This window comes from Colletotrichum destructivum, chromosome 1 (genome assembly GCF_034447905.1).
Source record: "Colletotrichum destructivum chromosome 1, complete sequence".
NCBI classification, from domain to species: Eukaryota; Fungi; Ascomycota; class Sordariomycetes; order Glomerellales; family Glomerellaceae; genus Colletotrichum; species Colletotrichum destructivum.
Window position 1 is genome coordinate 5183787 of NC_085896.1, and position 25359 is coordinate 5209145.

Sequence of the window (25359 nt, forward strand, 5' to 3'; positions counted from 1 at the left end):
CCGAGTCCATAACACGAAAACTACACCGTCTCCGTTAAATAGAGTCCAAGGAAACAAACAGTTGGTCTTCGGAACAGAGAGCCACGCGACGTTTGCATGTCATGCCATAAAACTCCGCCTCAACGTATGTACCCCAGTCTGCGCAAAGCTTCCAGCTCAAGCTCTGCATTGTCCGCCGCAGTGAAGGACGTAATTCTTTCAGCGTCGGGGCTCTTCACGTATCCAGTTTCCGCTACGTGGTCTCCGGTCTTTTCCCTTTCATGCCAAAGCTTCTGAACCAAGTTGCCAACGTTCAGCTTATTGCTGTCCTTTCTAGAGAGGTCGGTAAGTACCATGGCACGGATCAGCTTCGAACAGATGTGGTGAGCGACGGGGAATGTCTTGGCGAGAACGGTTCCGGCGTACGCTCTGTACACACGGTACCACGTCCAGGACTGGTTCTGCAGGCCGAGGCAGGTGTCCTTGAAGCCAATCTCAAATGCGAGGGGGAGGAAACCGGCAGCGGCCCAGCCGATGACGGAAACAAACTGACACGTGGCTCTGCCTTGATCGCTCTTGACTTGTCGAACGAGGATGTTTTGAGGCTCCAGGTTGTTGTGACACAAGCCTGACGTCTGCGTCAACAGATCTAGGTCCGTTTTGGCGAAATCCAAGTCGACCTCCTCTGTGGATTGCGTTCGAATGGTGACAGCCCCATCCGGTTTCTGATCGACGCTGTATTTGGCGCTGCCGGGGCTTACCATGGCCCTAAAGAATGACTCGAAACCTGGGAAATAACCGTAAGCAGGACCACCTACCAGAGTGGGAGGCGCAGTTGCGTTCCTTTCAAATGGTGTTCCTTGCAGGACTTCCTGCGCTTCGTCACCGGCCTCAACCAAGGAAGCGTCCCGCAACTGGAACATAGCGCTGGCAACTGCCTTTGCCATGAAGTATTGCGTGAACCTATCCATATCGTCCCAGACCGTGTCGAGCGTGAACGTATCCATGTAGAACTGTGAGATCATGTACGTCAGCTGGGTGCCTGCTTCGGTCTGGGTGTGGCCAGCACCCCAAACCTTGGGCACAACGTGGGGGAGTCTGAGGTGAGCAAGCCGTTGGATTGCCGCGGTCGCCAAGAGCGGGTTGCCCTCTCTGCTCTTCTCGAAGCGGATGATGAGGTGGGTTGGAAGACCCCGAGGGGACTGATCCTCGTCGAACTGAACTACGATGGTGCAGATGCTGGCGCTGTTGGAGATGATGCGGTACTTGCATGTGGTGATGCCGTTGAGCTCGGGAATCCTGGAGAGACTGATGAGGTCGGGGACAAGAAGGTCTTGGCTGGCTCCAGACATTGTCGCTGAAATATGAATGATATTTCTGTCTTAATTTCTGGATACGGGGTTGAAGAGTTTGGATAGTTTGGAGTGATGTCTGTGTGGTGGATGCCAAGGTGTTCTCGAACTTGTTTGTGCTACTTGAATTCAGGTTTCCGATTGATGAACTGGGTCTTCAGTATATATACACCACATCCTCTGTCATGGATTCCGAGGAAACAATGTGGCAAGTGGCAGTGCAGGAGTTCAGAAACAAAGTACAATGACAATGCAGGCCATTGTCCATGTTCAACTCCATTGCTTCGAGGGTCTTCACCGACAAAGATGCGCTCAAAAACCAGGGTAAGACAATAACGAGCAAAGAAACACAAATAACAAGCCAGACAAGGAGTTATCGTAAGCGCTTTCAAATCTATACAAGTCGTCAATGTTCTTTGCGAGAGAAACAACAATGCCACTGTTAGTGAAAACAAGATATTGTGACAGTACTTGACTACAAGTTACAACCTCAGCCAGCAACGTAAAGGAATACGACGAGACTGATGAACAAAACTTACGTCACCAAAAGTAGTGTTTCTAGTAATTTCATCCTGCACGGTTTGATTAGAAAACCTCTAGGCAAGGCAAGTGACACGCCTAAACCAAGCCGGATGTTCGCATACATGCCATTACAATGTATTTTCCAAGCATGTGGTATGATTGAAACTACAAATTTTCGTAAATCTCTTTAAGCTCTAGGTAAGGGGCTTAGCTTGGAAGATTAAGATAATCAAATCAGTCTTTTGTCTAACACTGATTCTGGTTCACCGGGACGATGTTCTCGGTGAGAGACCGGCGGCCCGAGCTCACCGAAAGCCCCACACGAATCCCCCCCCACCAGACAGCTTCCTCACCTCGAACCTCTGAACCTGCTTCACCCCCCAAGTCAACCACTCATCATCCACTCGACTCGCATCTCATCCGCCCCAGCGCCACCGCGAATCCGCCACGATGGACACATCACGCGACTCGTCGAACCTGCTCGACACGCACAACCGCCTCATCGCAGACGTCCTATCGCGCTTCCGCATGCTCACGATGCTCGCGACGATCCAGGCCGAAGGCGAGCGCAAGAACGCCGAGCCGCAGACCGTCGCCGTGACGGGCATGTCGATGCAGATGGAGTTCGAAGGCCTGGTATGTCGGCCCTCTCTGTCGCCTTCTCTGACGTCCTCTCTGTCCCCCGCTTTCCCAAGTCCCCCCCGCTTCCACGCCTCGGGCACTCTTTCCCTCTATCGTTTCCTCACTTGAGTCCCGCGCTGACATCGACACCCAGCACACCTCCATCAAGGACCTTCTCGCCCTGAGCCGCCGCCTCAAGGAGCTCTGGCTCTTCGGCAAGCTGGGCCGCGGCGAGGGCGACGCGCGCATCCAGGCCGACAAGCTCCAGGCCGACGTCGTGCGCTGCGCCGAGCTTCTCAACGCCATCCAGGAATCACGGTACGCCGGGCTCGCGAGCGCGGCGGGCGGCAAGTGGGCACCCACGGGACGACCGGAGGCTGCGTCTGCTAATGCCGAAGGCGCTGTCTCTGCTGCTGCTGCTGCTGCCGCCGCCGCTGCTCCTCCGCCTGCCAACCCTGTCGCGGCGCCGAATGGGAACGGTAACGGGGCCGGCTCCGCATGAGGAAGATGGGACAAACCCGGGGAACGGCGAAATGAGAGGGGTCACCAAGACGACCCTACGACACGATTTGCATTTACTGGCGTTCGGAAGGCACTGGATATTGAGTGGTCTTTGCAACAGGCCTTTTTACGCTGATACCCGTATTTAGAGGACGGAGAAAAAAAAAGAACTTTTCATGCTTTTGCTTCTGATCTACGGCGAATGTCTACACCGAATACCATCCCATACATGCCCCCCGCTCCGAGTACGTCAAGACCATGCTTAACCGTCGCCGTTCTCGGGATCCTCGTCCTCGTCGCCAATCTCCGTCTCGAGCGTCTTCGCGCCCTTCTCGTCCTTGCCGGTGCGGATCCCGCCGGCGTCAATGCCGCCGGCCGTCAGCCACAGGAAGTAGTCCGACTTGAAGTTGTCTACCTGCTGGAAAAAGATGTGGAACCTATCGGCATGTTAGTGGGAAGGGGCCTCCAAGGAAGAACGGCAGTGGCGTCGGGGTCAAACTCACGTGTTCTCCTGCTCCTCGACCTCGAAGATGCGCTGGTAGATCTGCTTGTCCTTGAACGCCTGGAGCTTGTCGTCGTACTTGCCAAAGTCGATCGTCTCCTTGCCAAAGTTGTCCTTGGCGCGGCGGTTGTAGGCGTCGAAGACGGGCCGCTCGAGCAGCAGGCCCAGACCGGGCGCCTTGGGGATGGCGATACGCGTCGGGCCGTAGCTCTGCTTGATGCGCTCGAGCGGCGTCGCGCAGCGGACGACGAGGGCGGCCATGCCGACCATCTTGCGGATCTGGTGCATCATGAAGCTCTGGCCGTGCACCTTGAGCGACACCCACTCGGTGTCGCGGATCTGGATCGGCTGCGTGTTGACCTGGAAGGACTTGATGTGGCGCTTGGCCGACGGGTCCTTGAAGCTCTTCTGGACCGTGTAGTTGTGGAAGTTGATGGTGCCGCAGTACTGGTTGAGCGCCGCCTGGAGCTGGCTCAGGCGCTCGGGCGTGACGCGGTACCGTCTCTTGGCGGCGATGTAGGCCGCCTTGATGTCGCGCAGGGCGAAGTCGAGGGGGGTCAGGTCGCGGTTCCGCGGCTTGACGCTTCCCTCGGGGACTTCGGCAGCGGGCTTGGCTTCCGTCGCGGGCTCGGTCGTCTCGGTCGTCTCGGTGGCGGGCGCGACGACGGGCTCCGCCGGCTTCTCCTCGGTCTTGGTCTCGGCATCGGGGGCAGCCTTGGGCTCCTCGGCCTCGCCACCGGTCGCGGCCTCGTCGGCGTGTATCCTCTCCATCACCTTGGACCTGGTCTCGGGGTCGAGCTTGTCGAGGATGGGCTTGATGTCCTTCTCGTCAACCTCTCTCCAGTAGCCCTCGACATCGGCCAGCTTCTTCTGGAACTCCTCGTAGTACCCCTTCTCCTTGGCCACCTCCACCAGCTGCTTCCACAGCCAGCTGTCCGGGTGGGGAGGCAAGAGGCAGTAGGTCGGCAGCAGGTACTCGTACCATCTCGAGTCGCAGGTCTGGTAGCAGCTGAAGGAGTTGTTGGTGCGCTGGATGCCCCAGACGCGAATCTGGTCGGGCAGGTTGGCGTTGATCTTGTCGACGATTTCCTCGTCCTCGATGATGAGCTTCAAGCTGATGACGTTGCCGGCGGCGTGGACGCCCTTGTCGGTTCTCGCGCACCGCACCAGACTCGACTTCTTGTGGTCGTCGGCGTTGGCCTTGGAGATGGCGCCCGCGGCGACAAAGGCCTTGAAGAGGTCGCCCTCGATCGTCTTCTCCTCGTTGTTGATCTGCATTCCCTTGTATCCGGTGCCCGAGTAGCCGACCATGACGGCCACCTTTCGCTTCGGTCGGCGTCCCTCAGCAGCAATCTCCTCGGCGCTGAACGGGCTGGGGACGGCCTCGGGGTTGCCATCCTTGTCTACCTTTCGGCGCTTGAACTCTTGGTACTCGGAGTTGCGTCCGCGCTTGTCAGTGGCCTCGCGGCTATTACCTGGTTAGAAGAAGTTGTTGGCGTGGGTGCAGACGTGCGAGCAAAGACAAAGACGAAGACAAAGACAAAGAAGGAAAAGGAAAAAAAAAACCAGTCAATTGGCATTCAGAGAGATAGTCCTTACCTCCATGCCGAGCGTCCGACGTCGTGCTTGCGCTTGGGTCCGCGGGATTTGCCGTTGCGCTTCTCTTCGCGGCCGCCCTTCCGTCCACCCACCTCAGCAGAATCGGGCTGGGTTGAGCTCTCGGTGCGGGAGTCTGATGGAACTGACGGCTTGTCGCCGGTCGGGAGATCAGCGGGCTGCCTCGCGGCAGCGCCGTCTGTCGGTTGAGGAGGAGTATCGGTCGCCATGTTCGGGTTGACACGGCGGACGTTCTCATGGTCCGTACAGTCTGTAGCAGGTGGAGTGATGCCGCCCGCTCATCGCAGAAAGGCGTCAAGAAATTTTCCTGCGGGCTGCAAGGCTGCGGGACGCGACGCGGAGATGTGGGGCCGCTCGGCTGAATACCGGCTTTCGATGTGGGGTGATTGATTCACTAATCCAGTTTTGGCTAGACGCTGTCTGCTTGATGCACGGATTACTTTATCAACGCTCTCCAGGTGTCTTTCACACTCTCTATCTTCCACGCTCTCTCTCATTCTGCTCAATGACTGAATGACGAATACGTATGGCGTTTAAACCCAGCTTGGCCATGAGCATGCTGCTATTACGTCACTTTCTTAAGTGCATCTCTGTAATAAGTCAAGCATAAAACACACTATACATCCTCACTATCGAGGCCATTGATTACGCGGCGCGTGTATCGGCCTGACTAGCAGCAGGTCAGAGTGGATCCCGAATCGGACAGAGGTCAGTATGATTGGTTGTTCGCATTCAGCCTGTTGACCAATACGGCAATACGACGACAACCCGATGCTGAATCGATGTCTCTGTCTCCTTTATCATCTCGCAATCTGCTTTGCCCAACTAAACCTCATTCTTTCCGACTTTGCGAACGCATCCGAAGTATCTTTACTTGAGCTTTCGTTATACTCTTGTGCTTTCCCCATATGTTCCAGCTGGTCCGAAGCCCAACCCCGGTCCTCAGTACAACACACCCCCAGTCCGCCTTAGTCCGCTCGGTTCGGGTCCGACACCATGCCCAAACATCGGAAATCCCGCCTCGGGTGCAGAGAGTGCAAAGAACGCAAAGTCAAGTGCAACGAATCGAAACCCATCTGTATTCGGTGTAAGGGCGTGGGGAGAGTCTGTTCATATCAAGAACTGGTCAGCAAGATTCCGACGCCGACATCTCAAGCGTCGGCTACCTCGCCGCTTCCGTCATCCACGTCGGCTCCGAGTTTCCATCACGGCAGCATCCGAGGACGCGGATCAAACCTCGCTTCGTATCCGACTACGCCAGCTTCGAGTTCAGATGATGCTGCCGCCGCCGCCGCCGCCACGCCCATCGACCCGCGGCTACTCCCCGAATCGTTCTTCTCGGAGACCTTCAGCTTGTTCCACTTCGATCTACTTCTCCACTTCAGGGGCACGTTGACCGACGTCATGATCAGTGTGCAAAATGACATGGAACGCATGCTGCATCTGACATATGCCGAAGCCCTGAAAGCTCCCTACCTGATGGACCAAGTGCTCGCCTTCGCCGCCGCTCACAGGAGCGTGGTGGCGGTTGAGGAAGAGGCGAGAGTCTTGTACCAAAATGAAGCAACCCAGCTGCAGGCCAGGGCCATAAGCAAGCTGGGCCTCGGCGGCGTGCAGGTCACGGAAGATAACATCATGGCCCTCTTCTGCTTTTCCCTCCTTATCGGCCAGCAGACACTTTTCGACGCCTTTTCTGCCGCCACGTCCATCCCGACCGTCCTTGACAAGCTCGTCCAGTGCCTCACGCTACATCACGGCATCCGTGTTATTGTGGCCGAGTCCATAGAGAAGTTTATGACGCTGCTGCAGAAGTACATGCCCCACGATCCCGTCTACGCGGTCGCGGATGTGACAAATTTGTCCCACGGCAGCGAGTGTGACAGTCTGCTCCGTCGCCTAGCGGATAGCGAGATGAACGAGCAGAACAGGGGTGTCTACGTCGAGGTTGTCAAGATACTGCAGTATCTCATTGACTCGGTGCGATCGGACGGCAAGCGCCGGTACATCGTCATTCAGGAGTGGCCGGTCCGCATATCCCAGGAATACATCGCGCTGTTGCAGCAGCGCAGGCCGGAAGCTCTCATCATTCTATCCTATTACGCCGTATTACTCCATTGGGCCAGGGCTTATTGGACTGTGGGGGACTCTGGGAGGTTTCTGATCGAGGCCACTTCCCGTCACCTTGGGTCTTATTGGGCAGACTGGCTCGAATGGCCCAACCAAGAATTGAGCGTAGGTATAGACGAGGGATCATGAGCTAGCATAGTTTATTTCACGACTTTGTCCCTTCCAAAACTCTTGTACACTATTCACTGGCATTCCTTTAATAACTTTGTTTGCGATGGCTGGAAAAGAGACCCTACAAGGTCCTCTATGGAGAGTGACGGAGAAGCAAAGAGTATTGCAATCGAATCAGGGGTCCCACAGGTTCCATTACAACTCGTTCCAACGTTGCGCCGACCTTTTGGTGCGATTCGCAACCGAAAGCCCTCCGGAGCAAGACCAACACCCTGCCTTGGAAGCGTCGCCGCAGTCCTGGTCAAAGACTGATGTCTGCGGGTACGGGCATAGGATCCGGTCGTGGGTCGTATTGCCCACAGTGATCTTTATCGGCGTCTTCTCAGGCGCGGTGCCGTTCTCGACCCAGTCACGAAGTTGCTGGAAGAGCCCGGCCGGCGAGCCGCTGGCGCCGCCGAAGCAGTGGCCCAGGCCGGGGGCCTCGAAGTACCGATAGAAGTCGCGAACCTCTGGATCGACGTCGGCCACTGCGTTGTAGTAATCTTCAGTGCCACCTGGGGGAATTACGTTGTCGGCCTGCGAATTGCTTTCGTTAGCTCTTCCGGAGAGAGTAGAGAGTATAGATCCACTCCAGAATTGGGAGCAAAAGACTTACAAGTCCGTGGAAGGTTACCATTTTCCCGCCGGCAGCCTTGAAAGCTCTCAGGTCGGCGTCACTTGTTTCGATCATAGAAGCATATTGCTGAGTGCCCGAGTACGCGAGACTGTCAAATTCCTCCCTTGTGAGCTTTGTCATGTCTAAAGTTGCGTGCTTGGCCACGAATAGTTTAAACCACAAGGTACCGAGGTTACTGGGCGTTCCAGCACACCCCTTTTCGGTGCAGTCCGTTGCTGCAATACCTGGCTGGCCGAATGATCTCGGTGAGTTTCCGGTGAGGTCGGCTCCGGGCAAGATACCGTGGTAATCTTCCCTGCCATACCAGGTTGCGTTGACCACAGTGGCGGCGGCTTTGGTAATGGTCTTCTGGGTTCCGTTCAGCTGGGCGCAGGCAGTGGGTTCTCCCACGACGGAGAAGGGGTCGAAAGTGTCGAAGCATTGCTTAACGTCGGAGACGACGCCGTCGACAACACCATCAAGCTCGTCGCAAGCGGAGACAGCTGCGAGGGTAATGGCGTCTAGCTCGCACATAAAGGGCCACTCCCCGAGCTCGTTCATGACCTGCTGCGGCCACTGGACGAACGTGAAAAGCTTGTTCCAGTTGATCGCTGGCGCGCCGGCCGCGATTCCGTCAAAGGCAGTCGGGTAACGCTGGGCGAGCATGAGACCCTGGCGCCCACCCTGGGAGCAGCCGTTCCAGTAAGAGTACTTCGGGGCTTGACCGTAAAAGTTCTTGATCAACGACTTTCCGATGATTGCCTGAGAACGGCAATGTCAGTAAGACGTTCGAGAGGATGCTATCCTGAACACTGGTGGGATAGGATAGGGTAGAGGAGCATAGTACTGATGCGCCATACCTGCTCGTTGAGGGAGACGGAACCCAGATTCTGTAGATTGTAAAGGTTGACGTTGCCAGGGCTTGTCTGAGCCCACTGACTGGGCTCCACCGACGAACCAAGCCCGGCGTCAGTAGTGATCGTTGCATAGCCATCGGCCAGGGCACCCTGCATGGCATTGTAGCTCAGGAAGAAGCGGCCTGCGACCCAACCTCCTCCACCTACGGCAAGGAAACGCTCATTCCATTCCGTCGGCAGCCAGGCCTCTACTACGATGCTGTCGCTCTGCCCAGGATGAGTGTATGTAACGGTAACGTTGCAGAAGGTCGCGTTCTGGAGCTGGACGGACGGCGAGGTGTAGCGGTAGGCTTCAGGGACTGATGCGCTGTAGTTGGTGACCAAGTTTGCTTCCAGGGACTGGATCTCGGTTCCGTAAACAAATGGGTTGAAGGCGCTAGGGACGCAAGTCTGCGCAAGGGAGAGGGCCATTGTCAAACGACGATCTACAGCTCCAAAAGGAATAGACAAAGAAACTGGTATTGATCCAAAAAGCGCGATGTGCTGTGGATGGCTGGGTGGTGCATCATAGCCCCTTCAGGCGCGGACAGGAGCGCTTTATATCATACGAGCACAGGACGGACCACTACGTAGGAAGAATACTTCTGTCATCGACGTGGATTTCTACACGCGTAGCGGCATCCAAGAGCAGTCTGCTCCGACTGCATCTGAGGGCAGCCCTGTACTAGTGTTGATCTCGGCTGGCGTCCTCGGACACAGTGTTATGCGATTGGTCGCGGACATGCTCTACGATGGGGCTTGCGCCACTTGCTCGGGACTGCAAACGCGCGTGGGTGAAGGCCACGGGAGGATCGAAATAAGGAATTTGAGATTACAATCGAGATCGGTCCCGTAAACTATACTGCCTTCTCACGCTTCAAACCCGTAAGTCAAGCTAGAATTTGCGCTGCCAATACTTGGCTCTGTGATGCCTGTGTCCGGGACGTCTTCTGACTTTGAGGTCGGGGTTGCCGAACCCGCGGGCCTAGCAAGTGAAGCAACGGTTACCGCGGTCTATCGATGCTAATTGTATTATAAGAACAGGCCCCCTTTACCACCGGGAAATAAGTCTCTGGCTTGGCTAGCTGAAATGTGACGATGGACTTGATCCTCTGCCTAAATCCCATAGTCGGTGCACCGCGCCACATGGTGTCATTTGAAGAAATGACGCTGGAAATGCTTCCGACACCCGAAATTAGACTGTAAATATTCAAAGACTGTTTTAGTTGAACAGGACCTCTTTCCGCCCTCGACAGATATCATTCTGGTTGTAAGAGAAACCATTCTCATTGTCTTGAAGCTCCCGCGACATGGACAACAATCTTCCCCTTGGCGTGACCCTCCCTCAGCTTGCTGTAGGCGGCCGGGACGTCTTCGAACGCAAACGATGAATCAATGACGGCCCTTGCTTTCCCCTCCGCCATCCAGTCCCCAATGCGCCGGAAAGTCTCGGCAGTGTTGTCCATCTGAACGAAGTAGAACGGCTTTCCGCCCAGGAAGGAAGGACGCAGTAGCTTGCACACATCGGAGAATAGCCCGGAGAGGGAGAGAGCCTCCCCGACACCCACCGAGGAAAAGGTGCCGCCGGGTTTAAGGATGGTGCTGCTGATGTCGTAGAGCGCCGAGGTGCCCCCCACGTTGTCAATCACCAGGTCGAAGACCTTCCCTCTGCTCTTCAGCTCGGCCACCACATCCCGAGTCCTGTAATCGATCACCTCGTCGGCGCCCAGCTGGCGGCAGAGGTTAATGTTCTTGGCGGAACATGTCGTGACGACTTCGACCCCAAGGGCTTTGGCCATCTGTATCGTCCATGTCCCCGTGCCTCCGCTGCCGCCGTTGACGAAGATCTTCCCCCCAGCCTTCAAGGTATCTGGCATCAGAGACCGGTACGCCGTCGTGGCAGCCGTACCGACAGCGGAGGCCTGATCGGGGTCGATGCCCGCCGGCAGGGGGGTGCAGTTTGCGCCCGAGATGATGATGTATTCCGCCAAGGTGCCTCTCTGGCTCGGGCCAGGGTAGCCTCCGAAAACGATCTGCCCGGCTTTGAACGCGTCGTTGGAAGGGTGCGTGGCCACGACGCGGCCGCAGAAGTCCAAGCCCGGGGTCGCTGGGCGGGTGATCACCAAGCGGCCGAGTAGAGTGGACACGGGTAATTTGTAGTCGACCGGGTTGAGCGATGCGCTGATGATTTCGATGATGAGCTCGTCTTTGCTAAGAGATGACTTCTGAGGGGCCGGCGTGTCTTCTTTGAGCGTCAGGCAGTCCTCCAGCCTTCCGTTGATGGCGGAGTACTGCCAGCTTCTCATGGTCTCCCGCATTTTCGTCGCTTTTCTTGTTGGTATGTGTCGTTGTAGAGATGGACGTTCACCGAGGATCGCGGGTGTTTTGCACAAGCTAGGTGAATTTTTTGTCTCCTTTTTTCCACAGACTACTCACATGATGCATAGATATACATTCCCACTTGACTACATGTGATCTGAAGTTAATGCTGATAAATCAGATGAAATGCATACTGACAACTCCGCAAGTTGACCGGTGCTCAAGGCGGGGGTTGCGGAGCGGAGTTCGATCCTGTGTTGCAGAAGCGATGGTCGGAATTCCGCTCGGAATTCACTACCCACGCCTCAAGGAGATGATTTTCGTCGTCTGAGATGGTGTGTTTGAGAGAATCTCTAAACTGTTGTTTAAATTGGTATTGCCGAGTGAGACGCTATGGCTTCGCATAGTAACATGAATATCCCTAGAACCCGGTTGCCATAACTAAACAAATGTCCTTACATTGCGGCTAGTACTTAGCAGTCTTTCTTAGGGCAGTGAACTGATTTCACATGGATGCGAGCGAGACCAGCAAATGATACTGGCTGTACTAAGGACAAATAATCAAGAAAACCCAGGGATAAGACTGATTGGTTAATTGAAAAAAACACTGATTTCTGCCCTAGCGTCATGAAAACCCCGTGTCGTACAGCTGTCTCGATCAAGTGTCGTTGAAGACTTTTGAATTATTTTTTTGAAATATCTCCGGCTATGTCAGCGAGACAACCCTCACATTACTCATTTACTCTCATGGCTCCTTGGCTATATATACATGTGTAAGGGAATAAAGAAACCAGACGCTGAACACCTGCACCAGACAATACCGACTGACTGCATCATTAACCATCTCATTCCCCGCCGCCGCCGCCATCACCGCCACAACCACCACCATCGCCGCCACCACCACCGCCGCCGTCGCCACTGCAGGCAGACCCTTCGAACGGGATGTACATGCCGTCATAGACACAATAGACTCCCTTTGTGTACCGATTCCTCCCTTTCACCGGGTTCAGGCCACCGAGGATCCACTTCGCCTTGACCCGCGCCGAATGGCCCGCCGGGACCACCGCAGCGTCGGCGATGTAGTCTCCCATACCCGCATCGTCCATGGTGGAGTACTCGGGACAATCCTCGTGGTACTTCTTCCTCCACTCGAGCCTCGTTTCCGCGAGGGTTCTCCTCGCCGCCGTGGCCGAGGTCGATGGCTCGTAGTCGATGAGCCTCCGGGTGACCGCGAAGCTCCAGGTCCAGTAGCTGGCGGGGTACAGCCGGTGCGTGTGCCAGAGCAGGTCGACGACCAGATTGGGGGGCACGAACTCGCGGTTCCCGGAGTATCTAGCCCTCTCCTCATCGCGGTAGAGCGTGTCCATGTCGAGCGCCAAGTTGCTGGCAGCGGAGGACTTGTCCGGGGGTCGTGCGAGTAGCTTGATGAACCGCTCGTAATCCTCGACAGACTCGCCGACGATGGTATCAAAGTCCTTTTGCGTATCTCGTGCATGGATTACGGCTTTCCAGAACGCGATCTGCCTGTCCAGCGTGGCGCGGAGGTCCCGGAGATCCGGCCAAATGGTCAACTCGCACTGTTGCCCGAACCTGTGGTGTACGCCCATGTTCAAGCACGTCTCCAATCTCCTGCCGGTCCTAACCTCTGTCCAATCAGACAGACTCCACCTGTCTTTCCAAAAAGGTCTGCAGAGCGTTCCATCGAGGCTGTACATGACGATAGGAGGGTCCTCCCCGATTTGGCTGCTCGGCTTCGGTGCAGACAGCATGGAGAGTATGCTCGAACGCCTTCTGTCTTCCCAAGGAGGATATCGCCAAAGTTGGAAGGGAAGCTCCGGGCCGATTTTCTTCTTGTTGAAAAACTGCCATTTCTTCTCGGCCTTCTTGTCGGACCACCCGCCAGAGTTGATAAGGGCCAACAGCCGTGTAGCGGGAAACTGGTGATGATTCAATCCATAAGCCCTGTGCTTGCCGTCCCATAAATGGCGGTGGAATCTTGTGGGTGATAGAAGATGGCAGTACCAGATAATCGCAACGTCCCTAGGTCACGATCAGCATCGTACTTTGGACACACGACGACTTCGCTTACCAGGGCGGCGGGAAATCATTTGGCGATTCTCCGCTGAAGTCGAGGAACCGAAGGTAGCATGTGTACCGCCATTCCGAGAGTGTCAGAGCTTCGTCATGAATGTTGCCACGCTCGTCTTGTTTAAAGTACGGGAGAAGCTTCAGAAATATCTCGACGATCTCAATGTGTCTCTGTCTAATTGTCAGTACACATTCATCATCACCTTGAGCTCTTTTGAGCACAGCGTCTTACAGCAGCAGCGGCCTGGAGCAAAATCTTGGGCTTGTCCTTTGCCCATGGGTTCTCGAAAACGGTGACGGGAGGAGCCATCATGCGCTTGCTTGGTCGTCAACTTGTTCGTTGGTTGCCGGTATCGATGTCTGCATCGCTTTGTCGATGATTTGACGATTTCCATCCATCTTTAAAGCTTCCATGCATGAGCGACCGACCCATGAGACCTGCAGGGAGCCTCGTGAACGAAACACAACGTGCCAAGTCGGATAGAGGCTGGGACAAGGTGGCGCATATTCCGCCCGATTTGATGTTGTGTGCGCCTTACAGACGCATCCGCTAAGCCCAGATTCAACTAGCCGCGCTGTCAATCACACTCATCCGAGCACCGCGGTAAGTCGACTGGGTTTAGCGTCCAAGACCCTGGCAGGCCGCTTTGCACGTAGTGAGCCGGTTCACGTCATGCGCCTAGAAATGGACTTGGAGGGGTTGAAAGACGGCGAGGCAGATTTGCTCGCCTTGCTTTCGTTCCACGCGTGGTTTTCAGGTCCAGGAATGTCTCGCCCAGGCCCCTCCACCCTCTGCGCCTCGCACTGCGTGCCGATTCAGCTTGTCGATCACAAACCTCAGAGTAGCTGTTCATCGTCCCGGTGATGAAAATAGTTGGTATGTATGCTGCTCTCCTTTGCCAGACTGCACTGCCTCCTACTTCACCGACATTACAGCGGCCATTCGGTGGAATCGACACTGGGAGTTTTCCCGGCTCGTCACGGCCTAGCCGATGGGGTGAGCTGGGTGACGCCGTGGTAATACGATGAACTGTCAACAGTCACGGATATCGCTGATCTCAAACTACTTCAAACAGGTGTGTGTCATCAGCGAGGATTCATTTTTGCTGCAAGGAGTTGATGAAGGCGGTTCACACGACGCAAATCCGTCTTCAAAAGCCGAGTGCTGTCTCCGTCGGCGACCTGCTTGAGCCTTGAAGTGGACGTGAGGTTGAGCCATGTTGGCGCAAGGACGAAACTTTGCGTCCAAGGGCATGAGCCCAATTGTCGACAAACAGGCAAAAGTATTCACGCAACCAGTATCCATTGGCCTACGGGTCAAGTTCATTTGTCCAGTTCGAAATTGATTTGGAACCAGAAGTTCCACTTCTGGGTCTTGCGAGTGTCGCTCCAATCGAAAGATTCCACATAATGCCTCTCAAACCCCTCGAATTCATATGGGATAGAAGACACAATATCCGCATGGGGGGCTTCGTCCATCAGGAAGTAGAAGGGTCTCGGTTCTTCAAATGTCACTGCGCACATTCTTTCGTCCGTGCATTTGGGGTTCATGGAATCTTGAACCTCTCCAATGGCCCCAACCGTATCCGGGTTGTCAACTTCGAGGTAAGCTTTCGTTGATTGTCAGACATCCGAGATTACAGAATGCATTCTCTCTCTCGCTCTCTCGCGCTCTCTCTCTCTCTCTCTTGACTTACTAAAGCTGAGTAGATCGTCGGCGCCCTTGTTCGTCGCATGTTGCCAGAAAGCAAGAAACGCTTTTCTTGTTTCAAAGGGCGATGGGTTCCCTTCTCGGACACTGTTAAGGGTGAGTGTCTGGGTCTTACCGTCTGCCTTGGCTTCCATGAAGAAATCGAGTTTCTCGTCGGTCTCGTGCGTCACCTTGTAGTAACCACGACGACTTGATTGTTCAACCGTGCAGCGAAGTTCTTCGAGCGACAGAACAGGCTGTCGATCCCGTTTCTCCAGCATGCCAAAGTCGGTGGAACTCTGCAGGTAGGGTTGAGGCCCATTGTCTGTTTGAGATCCACACATTTCTCTCTCTGCTGGGCAGGCCAGCAAGAGGGGGGCATGTGTCACAAGGCTACGCTACTGGATTTAATCAGGCTAGATATGGTTTGCAGTAAGTCTCATATTCCGGCTTGATATGGCGCAGGATCGGACTGAGTAGCTTATCCCTTATGAAATATTGACTGGCTGAGCCTGAGTACATGGGTAACTAGATATGCTAATACAAAGGCAACTATGGCTACACTTTTACATTCTACGTAGCAGAGAGAATACCTTTGCCTGCAACCATAGTAGGCCTGCCGCAGCTAATCATACTTTGCCCACACACGATGTCACTAATCAGCTAGCTAAGCAAGGCCTTTTGGCCTTTTTAACTTAACCCCCTCCTGGAGCTTCTAACCCATAGCTCAGGTACCATCCCCTCCCCTCCTCCCAAACTATCCCCTTTCACGCCTCACTCTGAGTAAGCCACTTTCACCCTTGCTTGTCGACAACTTCACCCTCAGAGCAGCATCTTTGAATGAGTCTCGATAAAGGTTCGAAGATGAAATCCATATAATATTGTGCCATTCCGTACTGGACATCTATCAAACGGATACAACACTTAAACATGTGCCCTTGAGGGACAGGAAGGACCAGGAACATGTACCTACTATTAGTCAGGGAATCACCAAAGTCTGTATCTTATGGCATGGCATATTCGGTCATTTTTGCCTTCAATGAGACAAAGAAACAATGCTTCTTACAAGTTTCCTCCTTTGGAGGGTTCTGTAGTAGATTTGAAGTGAAACCCTGCAATTTGTTCTTAGCTTTTTGTACCAATGGATCAAATACATGGAAAATATTGGCAAAACAAAGCTTGCAAAGTCCGTTGGCGGCCAGCACGATGCCGAACAAAAAGCAGCCGCCAGAAATCAGATATGATCCAAGGTGGAGTTCTTATACAGCAGTATGAATTCCCTCTAGGTCCAAGGAGCGTCCCATTTTGACGCAAGTATCCTCGTGGAGGAGCCTGGCGTCGCTTCTGTTACTGGGGAGTCGCATCACCTAATTGATTCATGGTTCAGACAGTTCCAGTTTAAACGGCAATTAGTTACGGTGACATTGTCTCAGTGTTCAAACAAGAATTTGAGAAGAGACTTAGGAGTAGGAGTTCGACACACCACGTCACCACGTCACCGAGGCACAGATTTGTTGTTTGTCCTCCGCAAATTCCTCGCTAAGTGATCCTGGATCAGGTGTTGGGGGACCTTATTCGGACGTAGTTTATCGGAAAACAGAATCAACAGGGATGTTGCTGTAATATGCTCATATGAGGCAAAGCTGACCTGCAGACTCGAGGTCACGCCTAAACCCATTGGCTCTGGCCTTGCTTACTGCAGATGCCAAGTACTCGATGCCTCGGATGCTGACAGCGGAGCCGTTCATGTGAGCGATTCCCCTCTGCGACCCGACTGTCCCATAAGACAAGCTCCTACCCATGCGTCTGCCATCTTGAAAACAACTCCCGCGTGAATTGTTGCCTGTCCGTTGTTGAAATCTCCGGACGCAATGTCTTCCAAGTGGTCTCGACAGCCGCTGAGGCTCATCTACATCCTGCTGATCGCACCTCCCACATTTGTAGCCTCGTTGTTGAGGAATGTGTTCTTCAGCATTGTTCCTCGAACCAGGCCGAACCCCCGATGGTCCTTCCGTCAGTCTTTCATGGTCCAGCTCGTCAAGTCTGTGATCAATTTCCAGTCAACCATCCGCTTGTCCCGGCCACTTTCTTTGCTGCCCAAAACCGAAGGGGACAGATTCGTGGTCGTCCCTCCAGCCGACAAACGTCGATTCCACGGACCATGCGATGACGAGGTCGTGAAGCCGGGTCTCGTCGGGAACACTTGGACGCCAGCTCCCGTCACGGCCCAGGCGCAGCATTCGGAAGATCTCCTCGTTGTTCTGCATCTGCACGGCGGTGCTTACGTCGTGGGAGCCGGCCGCGATGCGGACATGGGCTTCGGCGTCCGGACGATGCTGCGAAACATGCCCTGCACTCACGTATGCTCGCCTCAGTACAGGCTGTCTCACGATGCCAGCGGACGCTTCCCCGCCGCTCTACAGGACGCCATCTCGTCGTACGCGTACTTGCTGCACGATCTCAACATCCCGGCGTCTCGGATCGTTCTGAGCGGAGACTCTGCGGGTGGCAACATCGTGCTAGCGCTGCTGCGATATATCGCGAAATGGGGCATCGAGGCGGACCTCCCCTGGCCACGGTCAGCTCTGCTCTGGTCCCCATGGGTCGACGTCGCCGGCTCCCAAGATTCGGTCGGGGTCCAGAAACGTAGAAACTACTCCACCGACCTGCTTCCCAGTTCCTTTATCAAATGGGGCGCCGAAGCACTCACCAGCCACGGGCCTGTTTCGGCAAAGTCCCCGTGGATATCGCCCATGACCGGCAACTTCAGGAGCGAGGGACCTATCTGGGTGCAGACTTGTACTCACGAGCTGCTTTTCGACGAGAACCTACAGCTCGTCGAATGGCTGCGAGAGGCTGGCAATGACGTCGAACAGTACATCGTGGAAGACGCTCCGCATGATCCCATTCTTCTGGGTGATTTGGCGGGGTTCGAGGAAGAAGCAGTCAGGTGTGCGAAGGACGCCGCAAGGTTTCTGGAGAGGACCATACGTCGATGATGGAGCTTCGCAACTGAGCCGATAGCCAAGGAATCATAGGTCAAGCTCTCGGTCTGTCCGTGTTTCTAATGTTGTGCGTCTCACGTATGCATCATAGGCGGCAAAACTCAGAACAGCCCGACAGCTGTCAATACGAGATCAGCTGGTGTTAAGGCACGAGGCACATAATTCCTACTGTTTTCCGTCCCATGGCAACTGTCTCAAATCCTTTGCTGGTGAGCATATGCTGTTCGACGACTAAGTACTAGTTGTCAGGAGACAGAGTGGTATGTAGCCAGCGAATTAAAGGCCCTTCCACAAAGCAGGGAGACGTTTCAGCAAGAAAGAACATCGGAACAGGTCTCAATCCGAATATCTATTTATGGCTGGTGGACAGGAAGAGGCAGCCAAAAGCATGCTTGGTGCAACGGGGTCTCCGACCAGCAGGCGGCGCTTCAAGTTTATAACCGTCTGCGCCCGAGCGGTATGGGCAACAGGCTTGTTACCTAATGATAGGGCGGCATCTGCGTGGGCATTAAATCAATCCGCGACGCTGGTAACACTCTCTCCCAAAGGTTCCATTTCGCCAAGTGTGGGAGTCGCGGGGAGGATGAAAACGCGAGCCAAGGCGAGGACAGAGTAGCATCGCCGCAAACCGAGGATGAGGATACAAGTACACCTTTATCACAGGGCCGATTTAACCTTCTGGACGGTGCTCATGCTCCTAGCAGCGTCACTTTCTACCCTCTTGGTTCCGAAGAGTGAAAAGATCCCAAGCGGAGGTGCCCATAGAATCAAGGGGCGCGGAAGGTTAAACTGGAGCGATTTAAGACCGGGTCGGGTACCTGGCCCATTGTGCAGATCAATATCTGGCTTCCCCTTGCAGGTTTCATTAGTGTGGGAACGAAGATGGATTTCGGGATTTCCACTCTGGCCACACGTGCGAGCTGTCACATTTTGTGATGATATCAGGCAAGGTTCTGGGCAGGCAACATGCGTCTAGACCGTCACACCATCAGCGATACCGAGGCAATCGCCTACCTTCTTGAGCAATGCTTGGCCGTTATCGTTTTCGCAATTACCATATCCGGACGACAGAGGCAACGGGCGCAATACGGTCGGAGAGGAGCCGAGCCGGTCTGGCCTAGCTGTAGTGTAGGCATGCCAATTTGGGTCTATCTCTTCGGTGAGAGGTCCTGCGGTCCACCAGCAGGCCCGGCTCATATCCGAGGAAGGGACGCTATCCACTGGTTTGGTCGCCGCGGACTAAATCTCGATGGACCGAGAGCCTATTCGGAAGGTCGGGTGTTGCCCGAAAACCCTTGGCCTCCTTTTGTGTTGAAGATGTTATCAGCAGCGTGTGTATCTTGGGGACGTCTCAGGGGAATGAGGCTCGACTAGTCTGCATACAGGTTTCAAGGCGGTGATAGGTCATCTTGCTCGGCTCGGGCCCAATAAGGCCATGCAGAAGACCGGTATTAGTCGCGGGAAGCTTATGCCTTCCCGTGCGGGAGGTAGTTGCGATCCCGTTGATCAAGGTTGGGTGACCGGGATTCCATCCGTGGTACTCCGAGGATGGGATGGAACAGATCATCCCGAAGCACTCCCACCTTCCAGAAACCTGCTCACGTCGATGGTCAGTCATGGCTTGCGGCGGGCCGGGAATAAATCGTGTTGCGTGGATAACGGTCAGTGTTTGGTAGTGCGTGCTATGATTTGTTGAGCCCTCGATGCAAGATGACGAGCTCTCGATGATCAAATTTTGAGTTGAGAAAAAGGACTTATTGGCGAGGACAATGTCTCAGGTGATGGATGAGAACGAACTGTGGAATGTAAAGAGGAGAAAGCGGACTTGGGACGAACACCTATTGACCCCTCCATCACCCTCCACTTACGCGTATCTACCTGTTGTCAAGGTAATAGGGGAGGAAGAGGCTTCACTCTGTACGGGCCAAATCTATGCTTCCTGCATGGATCCGCAGATTTTTACGACAAGATAGTCCAGCGGCGCAACTAGAGCCCGACTTGACTCCATCGCGATTCAGTCCGAGGCTCGTCCCTTGAGAGTCAGACCCCCAGTCCTTGAGACGTCTACATACGCTGCCCGGACCACTGTTGACTTATCCAGCCCTCTCGGCCCCATCGGCTGCCTCACCGCAGCGTTGTCCGCAACGGCTTTCGCGGAGTCCAAGAATGCTTGGCAGCTTGTAGCGACTCACGTGGCAAACCCTATTAGGAGAAATGGCTCTATTCAAAGTTCTCGACTTGCAACTCCGCCACGAGGTGTGTCGCGTCCCGGAAAGAGACGGTTGGGCACCGGGAGCAGAATGAGTCCGGGGGAGGCAAAGACTTCGGTGCTGCCAGGGATACCGTGGTGTAAGGCCGGTAGTAAGTCCGAAGAGCGAAAGTCAGTGCCCGAATGGGACCCTTGTTCACGAATATCGGGACTTTTCGCGCAGGAAAAGAGCGGGAACTAATGCCTAGCGAGGTTGAGCAGGTTAACGTTTAAATTTTCTCTTCACCTTGATTCCGCGACCCATCGGTGAAGAACCGAGGCAAGGAGGCAAAGCCTCAGTGCACAATGCCTACAAGGGTCGAGGGGAATCTCGCTTCGACGATACCTCGTAGATACGTCATAATGCGAGATTGGTTGGTAGCATTGTAACTCTGATGGTGAATGTGACCTACCTGTTCTGTGGTGTCCCGACCTGGGCGAGGCTAGGCCAATCCCTGTTTTCTGAACGAGAGAGTGAAGGAACTGTTTTTCAAGACACCGGACGATTCAAGCGTAATGCGCCATCAACCGCAAACAAACCAAACAATCGATCAATCATGGTAGGGGGAATCGGAGGGAGGATAGCAGCGCCAAAGACCCAGGAACCCGCCAACCAGTTCGGATCGCCAGCATGCATGTGGGCAACACCGAGCATGAGCGCCGCGGAAAGGAGAACCCCCCGTGAACACAATCAACGTGCGGGCTTCCTTCGGGGAGGGACTACGCAAACTTCCTGAATCTTCACAGAGTCGGAAGTCGACCGAGCCCCTTGGAAGGGGGTCAAGACCCTACGCTTGTGAGGCTCTCTACTCAGTGTCAGCAGTTTGCATGCAAGGTGAGGATCTCCTAGGACCGGGCAGACACCGCAATCCAGACCTCTGGGACTCGCTTCCGGGCGTTACGTGGGCAATGTCACCACCCGCGCGGTTGTCCAAGCCCCCATATTGCGCCTGGGCTGGGCTGTCAGCTGCTGAAGCCACCCACTCCCCGTACGACGGCTTGGCTCAATTCTTGGCTCACCAATTATTCAGCCATTCCAGCGTCTTGTTAAGCAGTGAAGAGGGTACCATCCTTTTCCAGGGCGAGTCAGTTACCCGTTCCATCCCTGCCTCCGGCTGTCAGGGGGGCATAACATTTGACAAGGGCTCACTCAAGGAGGTTTATAATTTGTGGAGGGGGGCACAGGCACAACAAAGAGAGCAAAAAACTGTGACACTTAGCCCCATTCTGAAGTCTTCCTGTCAACTTGATACGTCAGTTCTCGGATCGCTAACGGCACTCGCTTGTCAACCACTATAAGATCTGATAACGGTCTTCTCCCCGGATATGGGAGGCGTTGTAGCACCATTGAGCTTGGCAGCGGGTCGACGTCGTCTATCTGAGTTTGAGCCATCGTAGTCATCCCCTCCGTCATTCTCTTTTTGACAGGACTGGTCAGACGTCCGGATTAGGGAGGGGGGGGATTAGAGACCTAGCTAGTGTTGAGTTAGACAGACCCACGGTTCCAAAGTACCTTGGGACGACGACGACGTCCGCCAAGCCTAATCTTCCCTGGACACAGCCGTTCGTCAGCGTCAGTCTCTTCATGCAAGGAGGCCTTCCACAACCGTCTCTACATGGGACGGAGCGACCGTCCCCATCCAACGAGGTGTCCAGTGATACCCATGGCGCACGTCATGGGGCTCGCTGGAGACCTTTGGATGAGGTAGCATTCCTTAGGCCCGCTCGTTGAACCGAAGGCGGATATGAGCAAGGAGGTTCGGAGAGATGCCAAGGCTAAGGAGCTATAGGAGCCCGGAGTAGAGGTGTAGAGAGGAAAGGTTTGGTGAAGTGTCGAGGGGTTGACGGGATCGTCGGTTTCTCGAGAAATAGACTTATAGAGGGCCGCTTCCCCCCCAGGACGATCTGCCGAGCTTGTTTTTTGTTTTTTGCTCATCACACACGTGCCTTCTTTCAACTCACCAACATTCGCTCTTTACCCATCGTCAACATGCGTGCTGCTCTCATCTCCGCCCTTGCGGCCGGCGCTGCCGCCACCCGCCCCTTCATGAACGAGCCCGACACGGCCATCGAGCTCTCCCTCCCCGATCTCGCCGTCGGTGCTCTCCCCGAGCTCGAGAAGATGGTCGGCATCCCGGACTTCGAGTACGCTGCCCGCAACTACCTGCCCGCCCGCAACTACACCTACTACCGTAACGGTGCCGCCGGCGAGTGGTCGTACCGCAACAACCTCGAGGTCTTTGGCCGCTACCGCTTCCGTCCCCGTACCATGGTCGACATCACCAATGTCGAGTCCACCCTTCCGTAAGTCCCCGAGTTCTACCTAAGTTCCACAAGAAGGCTGACTGATTCGGTTAGCACCACCATCCTGGGACACAACTTCTCTGCCCCCATCTTCATCAGCCCGGCTGCCCGCGCTGACTACGGTCACGTCGATGCCGAGCTCAACCTCATGAGGGCCGCTGGCGCCGAGAACATCCTCTACATGCCCGCCCTCTTCGCTGCCAAGACCATCGAGCAGATCGCCGAGGTCAAGACCGAGGGTCAGGTCGCTTTCCAGCAGGTCTACCTCGGCGGCAACGACACCGCCACCCAGATCATCTTCGATCGCGTCAAGGCCTCGGGCGCCCAGGCCATCGTCTACACCATCGACTCCCCCGCTGACGGCAACCGTCACCGTGCCGCCCGCTTCGGCGTCGGCTCCGCCGACTCGGAGCTGACCCTCATCACCTGGGACGTGTACCGCAAGTACACCACCATGACCGACCTCCCCATCATCCTCAAGGGCATCATGACCGTCGAGGACGCTGAGGCCGCCATCGAGAACAACGTCCCCGCAATCGTCATCTCCAACCACGGTGGCCGCCAGCTCGACGGCTCTCCCTCCGCCCTCGAGATCGCCCTCGAGATCTACGAGAAGGACCCCTCTATCTTCCAGAAGATCGAGGTCTACGCCGACGGCGGTGTCCGCTACGGCGCCGACGTCCTCAAGCTCCTTTCCCTCGGCGTCAAGGCCGTCGGTCTCGGCCGCCCCTTCATGTTCGCCAACATCTTCGGCCAGGAGGGTGTCGAGAAGGCCATCCAGATCATCAAGCGCGAGGTTGCCATGGACGCCGGTAACCTCGGTGTCGCCGACCTGAAGAAGATCGACGCCAGCTTCGTAAGTGACTCTTGTGCACGTGTCCCACATCGACGTTTCCCAGATGCTAACACCTATCTTGCAGGTCAAGTGGACCCCCAACAACTGGTACTCTTAAATGTCTCGATCGATCGTTTGAGGGGGGACTTTGTTTGCCGGATCCGCATGACATAAAAATGATACCACACGGCTGTACATACCATTTCTTTTCGAGCTGCATATAGCATTTGAACGCAAACTGATACCCCTCATCCACTCTCGATTGTGTTACCCTGTTTGCCGCGTGACATCTGTGACGCTTCATTCTTGTTGATCGTGCGGGAAGTTGGAAAAAAGGTCATGCAATAAGCTTTCATTCCCAAATATTTGTACAAAACAGGCTATTCTCCTACGGGACCGAAAAGGCAGCTTCTACTTTCACATGTGGCTCCGCTTGAGAATCTCACAGGCTTCAACATGAAAGAGTTGAATAACTCTAGCTGTGTGCGTCACTGCTTTCATGTCTGCCTCAGATTTAGTCAGACGACGGTCCGCAACATGAGGCATGCTACAGGGTGCGAGACAGTCTCCGTAATTCAAGTCTCACGTGAAGGGGCTCGGAACGTTTTGTGTCAAACGTCTGCTTCAACTACCCGGCCTGCCGGTAATTCATATCAAGGGGTTCGACAGAATCTTTGCCCGCAACTGCTTGATCACTCAGTTTGAGAGCCGGTAAGCTTGCTTGTTTGGGTGTGAAGAAATGACAAACCTTGCGCCGAGGGCTTGGGAAGTAGTGATTGTGACCATCAATGAGCACCACTGACACAGCCTATTCCGGAGCTAAGGAAACAAATGCTCAAAGGTCAGCGGTTGTTTCACACCCAGCGGGATGAGAAGCAGTGATGTGAGGCAAGTAACGAAATGGGTAAATAGAATGTCTAACAAGTCGTTTTTTTAGCACGGGTGCTGTAAGCGTTCAGTACATTGTGTTGTCTACTGCCATCAGCCTTCCACAAAGCTATAACTTCTTGTGGTAGTTGACTGCGATATTTTTTTTTGAAAACGGAACCTACAGAACACAATATAGATCATGATAATGAGAGAAGCTGGTTTCATAGAGACCTCGTCAATGGAATACTAGGTATAATATATTATGAACTTGTCTTTAGTTACCAATGACTGAGGTTTCAATCTCCCGGGCAAACGAGCATCGCATCCCTACTGTTAGCATTGGAACACTTACAAACAATCTTCCCTTCCAATGGTAATTACAGTCTTAAATCGTTTGATATATATGTCCCTTTCAGATTTGGAATTAAATATGTCACTAGCGGGCAATGGTTCAGAGTAGGTGGTGAATTTGTCAACATTATATATTATACTCTCGTTTTTCTCACAACATTTCCTCTGAAGAATCCCGGGTCTTCACTCTTCTGCCCATATGAAAGCATTATTTAGATTCTGTACCCGTGCTGTATTATAATTACCAACACGCGAGGTCATAATTCTATCATTCGGTATTAGTTGCTAAGGCATCTTTCTGTTGCAGTAAAGTTTGACTGAGGAGTCCAAAATCATCAGTTCCCTCGAGTATTTTGAATTTGTGTTCTTAGGAATTGGTTTCTATAAGAAACAACCTGCTCATGATACCTCCTGATGGTTCCGTAACGAAGGTTGGGGAAGACGCGCTATATACTTCCACACCATGAAATCTAACAACGTAGCAGGACACGAAGGCTACTTCAACTAACAAACGAAATTAATCCCTGCTTGGATATTTTGTAAAAAGTTCAAAACAGCTGCTGAAAATAACACATTTTGTGGTCGGCTGGGGTTCTGGATCGACTTATCCAAAGCCGTCATTCCGTTGTCCAACTACGGATGAGCACCGGCACGTCTCCATAACAATAGAAGTAACGACCATTGTACGTGACTATGTAAATAGATCAAGAAGACGCTTAGGTAAATGCTTTAAGGCAAATCTCGTGACAGAAGACGTGTGGCCGCA

At 54.2% G+C, this 25359-nt stretch overlaps 10 protein-coding genes across 10 annotated transcripts; 4 read left to right on the forward strand and 6 right to left on the reverse strand.

Annotated features, from left to right (window-relative positions):
• Positions 1-119: 119 nt before the first annotated feature.
• Positions 120-1331, reverse strand: CDEST_01560 (uncharacterized protein; the record flags this gene model as incomplete). Its single annotated transcript, XM_062917719.1, has 1 exon — positions 120-1331. One exon carries the CDS (start codon positions 1329-1331, stop codon positions 120-122), a length of 1212 nt encoding a protein of 403 aa, XP_062773770.1.
• A 905-nt stretch (positions 1332-2236) lies between these two features.
• CDEST_01561 (Putative mediator of RNA polymerase II transcription subunit 22) lies at positions 2237-2977 on the forward strand. Its single transcript, XM_062917720.1, has 2 exons — positions 2237-2489; positions 2629-2977. Exons 1-2 carry the CDS (start codon positions 2304-2306, stop codon positions 2974-2976), a joined length of 534 nt encoding a protein of 177 aa, XP_062773771.1. The 5' UTR covers positions 2237-2303; the 3' UTR covers position 2977.
• Position 2978: 1 nt separating this feature from the next.
• CDEST_01562 (Putative pseudouridine synthase I, TruA, pseudouridine synthase TruA/RsuA/RluB/E/F) lies at positions 2979-5378 on the reverse strand. Its single transcript, XM_062917721.1, has 3 exons — positions 5077-5378; positions 3479-4945; positions 2979-3412 (listed from the first exon to the last, which is right to left on the reverse strand). The coding sequence occupies exons 1-3, from the start codon at positions 5301-5303 to the stop codon at positions 3238-3240; spliced, it is 1869 nt and encodes a 622-aa protein (XP_062773772.1). The 5' UTR covers positions 5304-5378; the 3' UTR covers positions 2979-3237.
• Positions 5379-5916: 538 nt separating this feature from the next.
• CDEST_01563 (Putative zn(2)Cys(6) fungal-type DNA-binding domain-containing protein) lies at positions 5917-7432 on the forward strand. The gene has a single exon (XM_062917722.1). It carries the CDS (start codon positions 6091-6093, stop codon positions 7348-7350), a length of 1260 nt encoding a protein of 419 aa, XP_062773773.1. The 5' UTR covers positions 5917-6090; the 3' UTR covers positions 7351-7432.
• A 1-nt stretch (position 7433) lies between these two features.
• On the reverse strand, positions 7434-9315 carry CDEST_01564 (Putative tannase/feruloyl esterase, alpha/Beta hydrolase; the record flags this gene model as incomplete). Its single annotated transcript, XM_062917723.1, has 3 exons — positions 7434-7908; positions 7988-8749; positions 8848-9315. 3 exons carry the CDS (start codon positions 9313-9315, stop codon positions 7528-7530), a joined length of 1611 nt encoding a protein of 536 aa, XP_062773774.1. The 3' UTR covers positions 7434-7527.
• Positions 9316-10169: 854 nt separating this feature from the next.
• Positions 10170-11201, reverse strand: CDEST_01565 (Putative GroES-like superfamily, polyketide synthase, enoylreductase domain-containing protein; the record flags this gene model as incomplete). Its single annotated transcript, XM_062917724.1, has 1 exon — positions 10170-11201. One exon carries the CDS (start codon positions 11199-11201, stop codon positions 10170-10172), a length of 1032 nt encoding a protein of 343 aa, XP_062773775.1.
• Positions 11202-12047: 846 nt separating this feature from the next.
• On the reverse strand, positions 12048-13643 carry CDEST_01566 (Putative Glycine-rich domain-containing protein; the record flags this gene model as incomplete). The annotated part of the gene is made up of 3 exons (XM_062917725.1): positions 13523-13643; positions 13292-13461; positions 12048-13242 (listed from the first exon to the last, which is right to left on the reverse strand). The coding sequence occupies exons 1-3, from the start codon at positions 13601-13603 to the stop codon at positions 12048-12050; spliced, it is 1446 nt and encodes a 481-aa protein (XP_062773776.1). The 5' UTR covers positions 13604-13643.
• Positions 13644-14613: 970 nt separating this feature from the next.
• CDEST_01567 (uncharacterized protein) lies at positions 14614-15324 on the reverse strand (the record flags this gene model as incomplete). The annotated part of the gene is made up of 2 exons (XM_062917726.1): positions 14614-14900; positions 14988-15324. 2 exons carry the CDS (start codon positions 15322-15324, stop codon positions 14614-14616), a joined length of 624 nt encoding a protein of 207 aa, XP_062773777.1.
• A 1486-nt stretch (positions 15325-16810) lies between these two features.
• Positions 16811-18370, forward strand: CDEST_01568 (Putative alpha/beta hydrolase-3, lipase, GDXG serine active). The gene has a single exon (XM_062917727.1). The coding sequence runs from the start codon at positions 16852-16854 to the stop codon at positions 17977-17979; it is 1128 nt and encodes a 375-aa protein (XP_062773778.1). The 5' UTR covers positions 16811-16851; the 3' UTR covers positions 17980-18370.
• Positions 18371-22180: 3810 nt separating this feature from the next.
• On the forward strand, positions 22181-23675 carry CDEST_01569 (Putative FMN-dependent dehydrogenase, FMN-dependent alpha-hydroxy acid dehydrogenase, active). Its single transcript, XM_062917728.1, has 3 exons — positions 22181-22537; positions 22592-23393; positions 23458-23675. Exons 1-3 carry the CDS (start codon positions 22224-22226, stop codon positions 23488-23490), a joined length of 1149 nt encoding a protein of 382 aa, XP_062773779.1. The 5' UTR covers positions 22181-22223; the 3' UTR covers positions 23491-23675.
• Positions 23676-25359: the final 1684 nt, after the last annotated feature.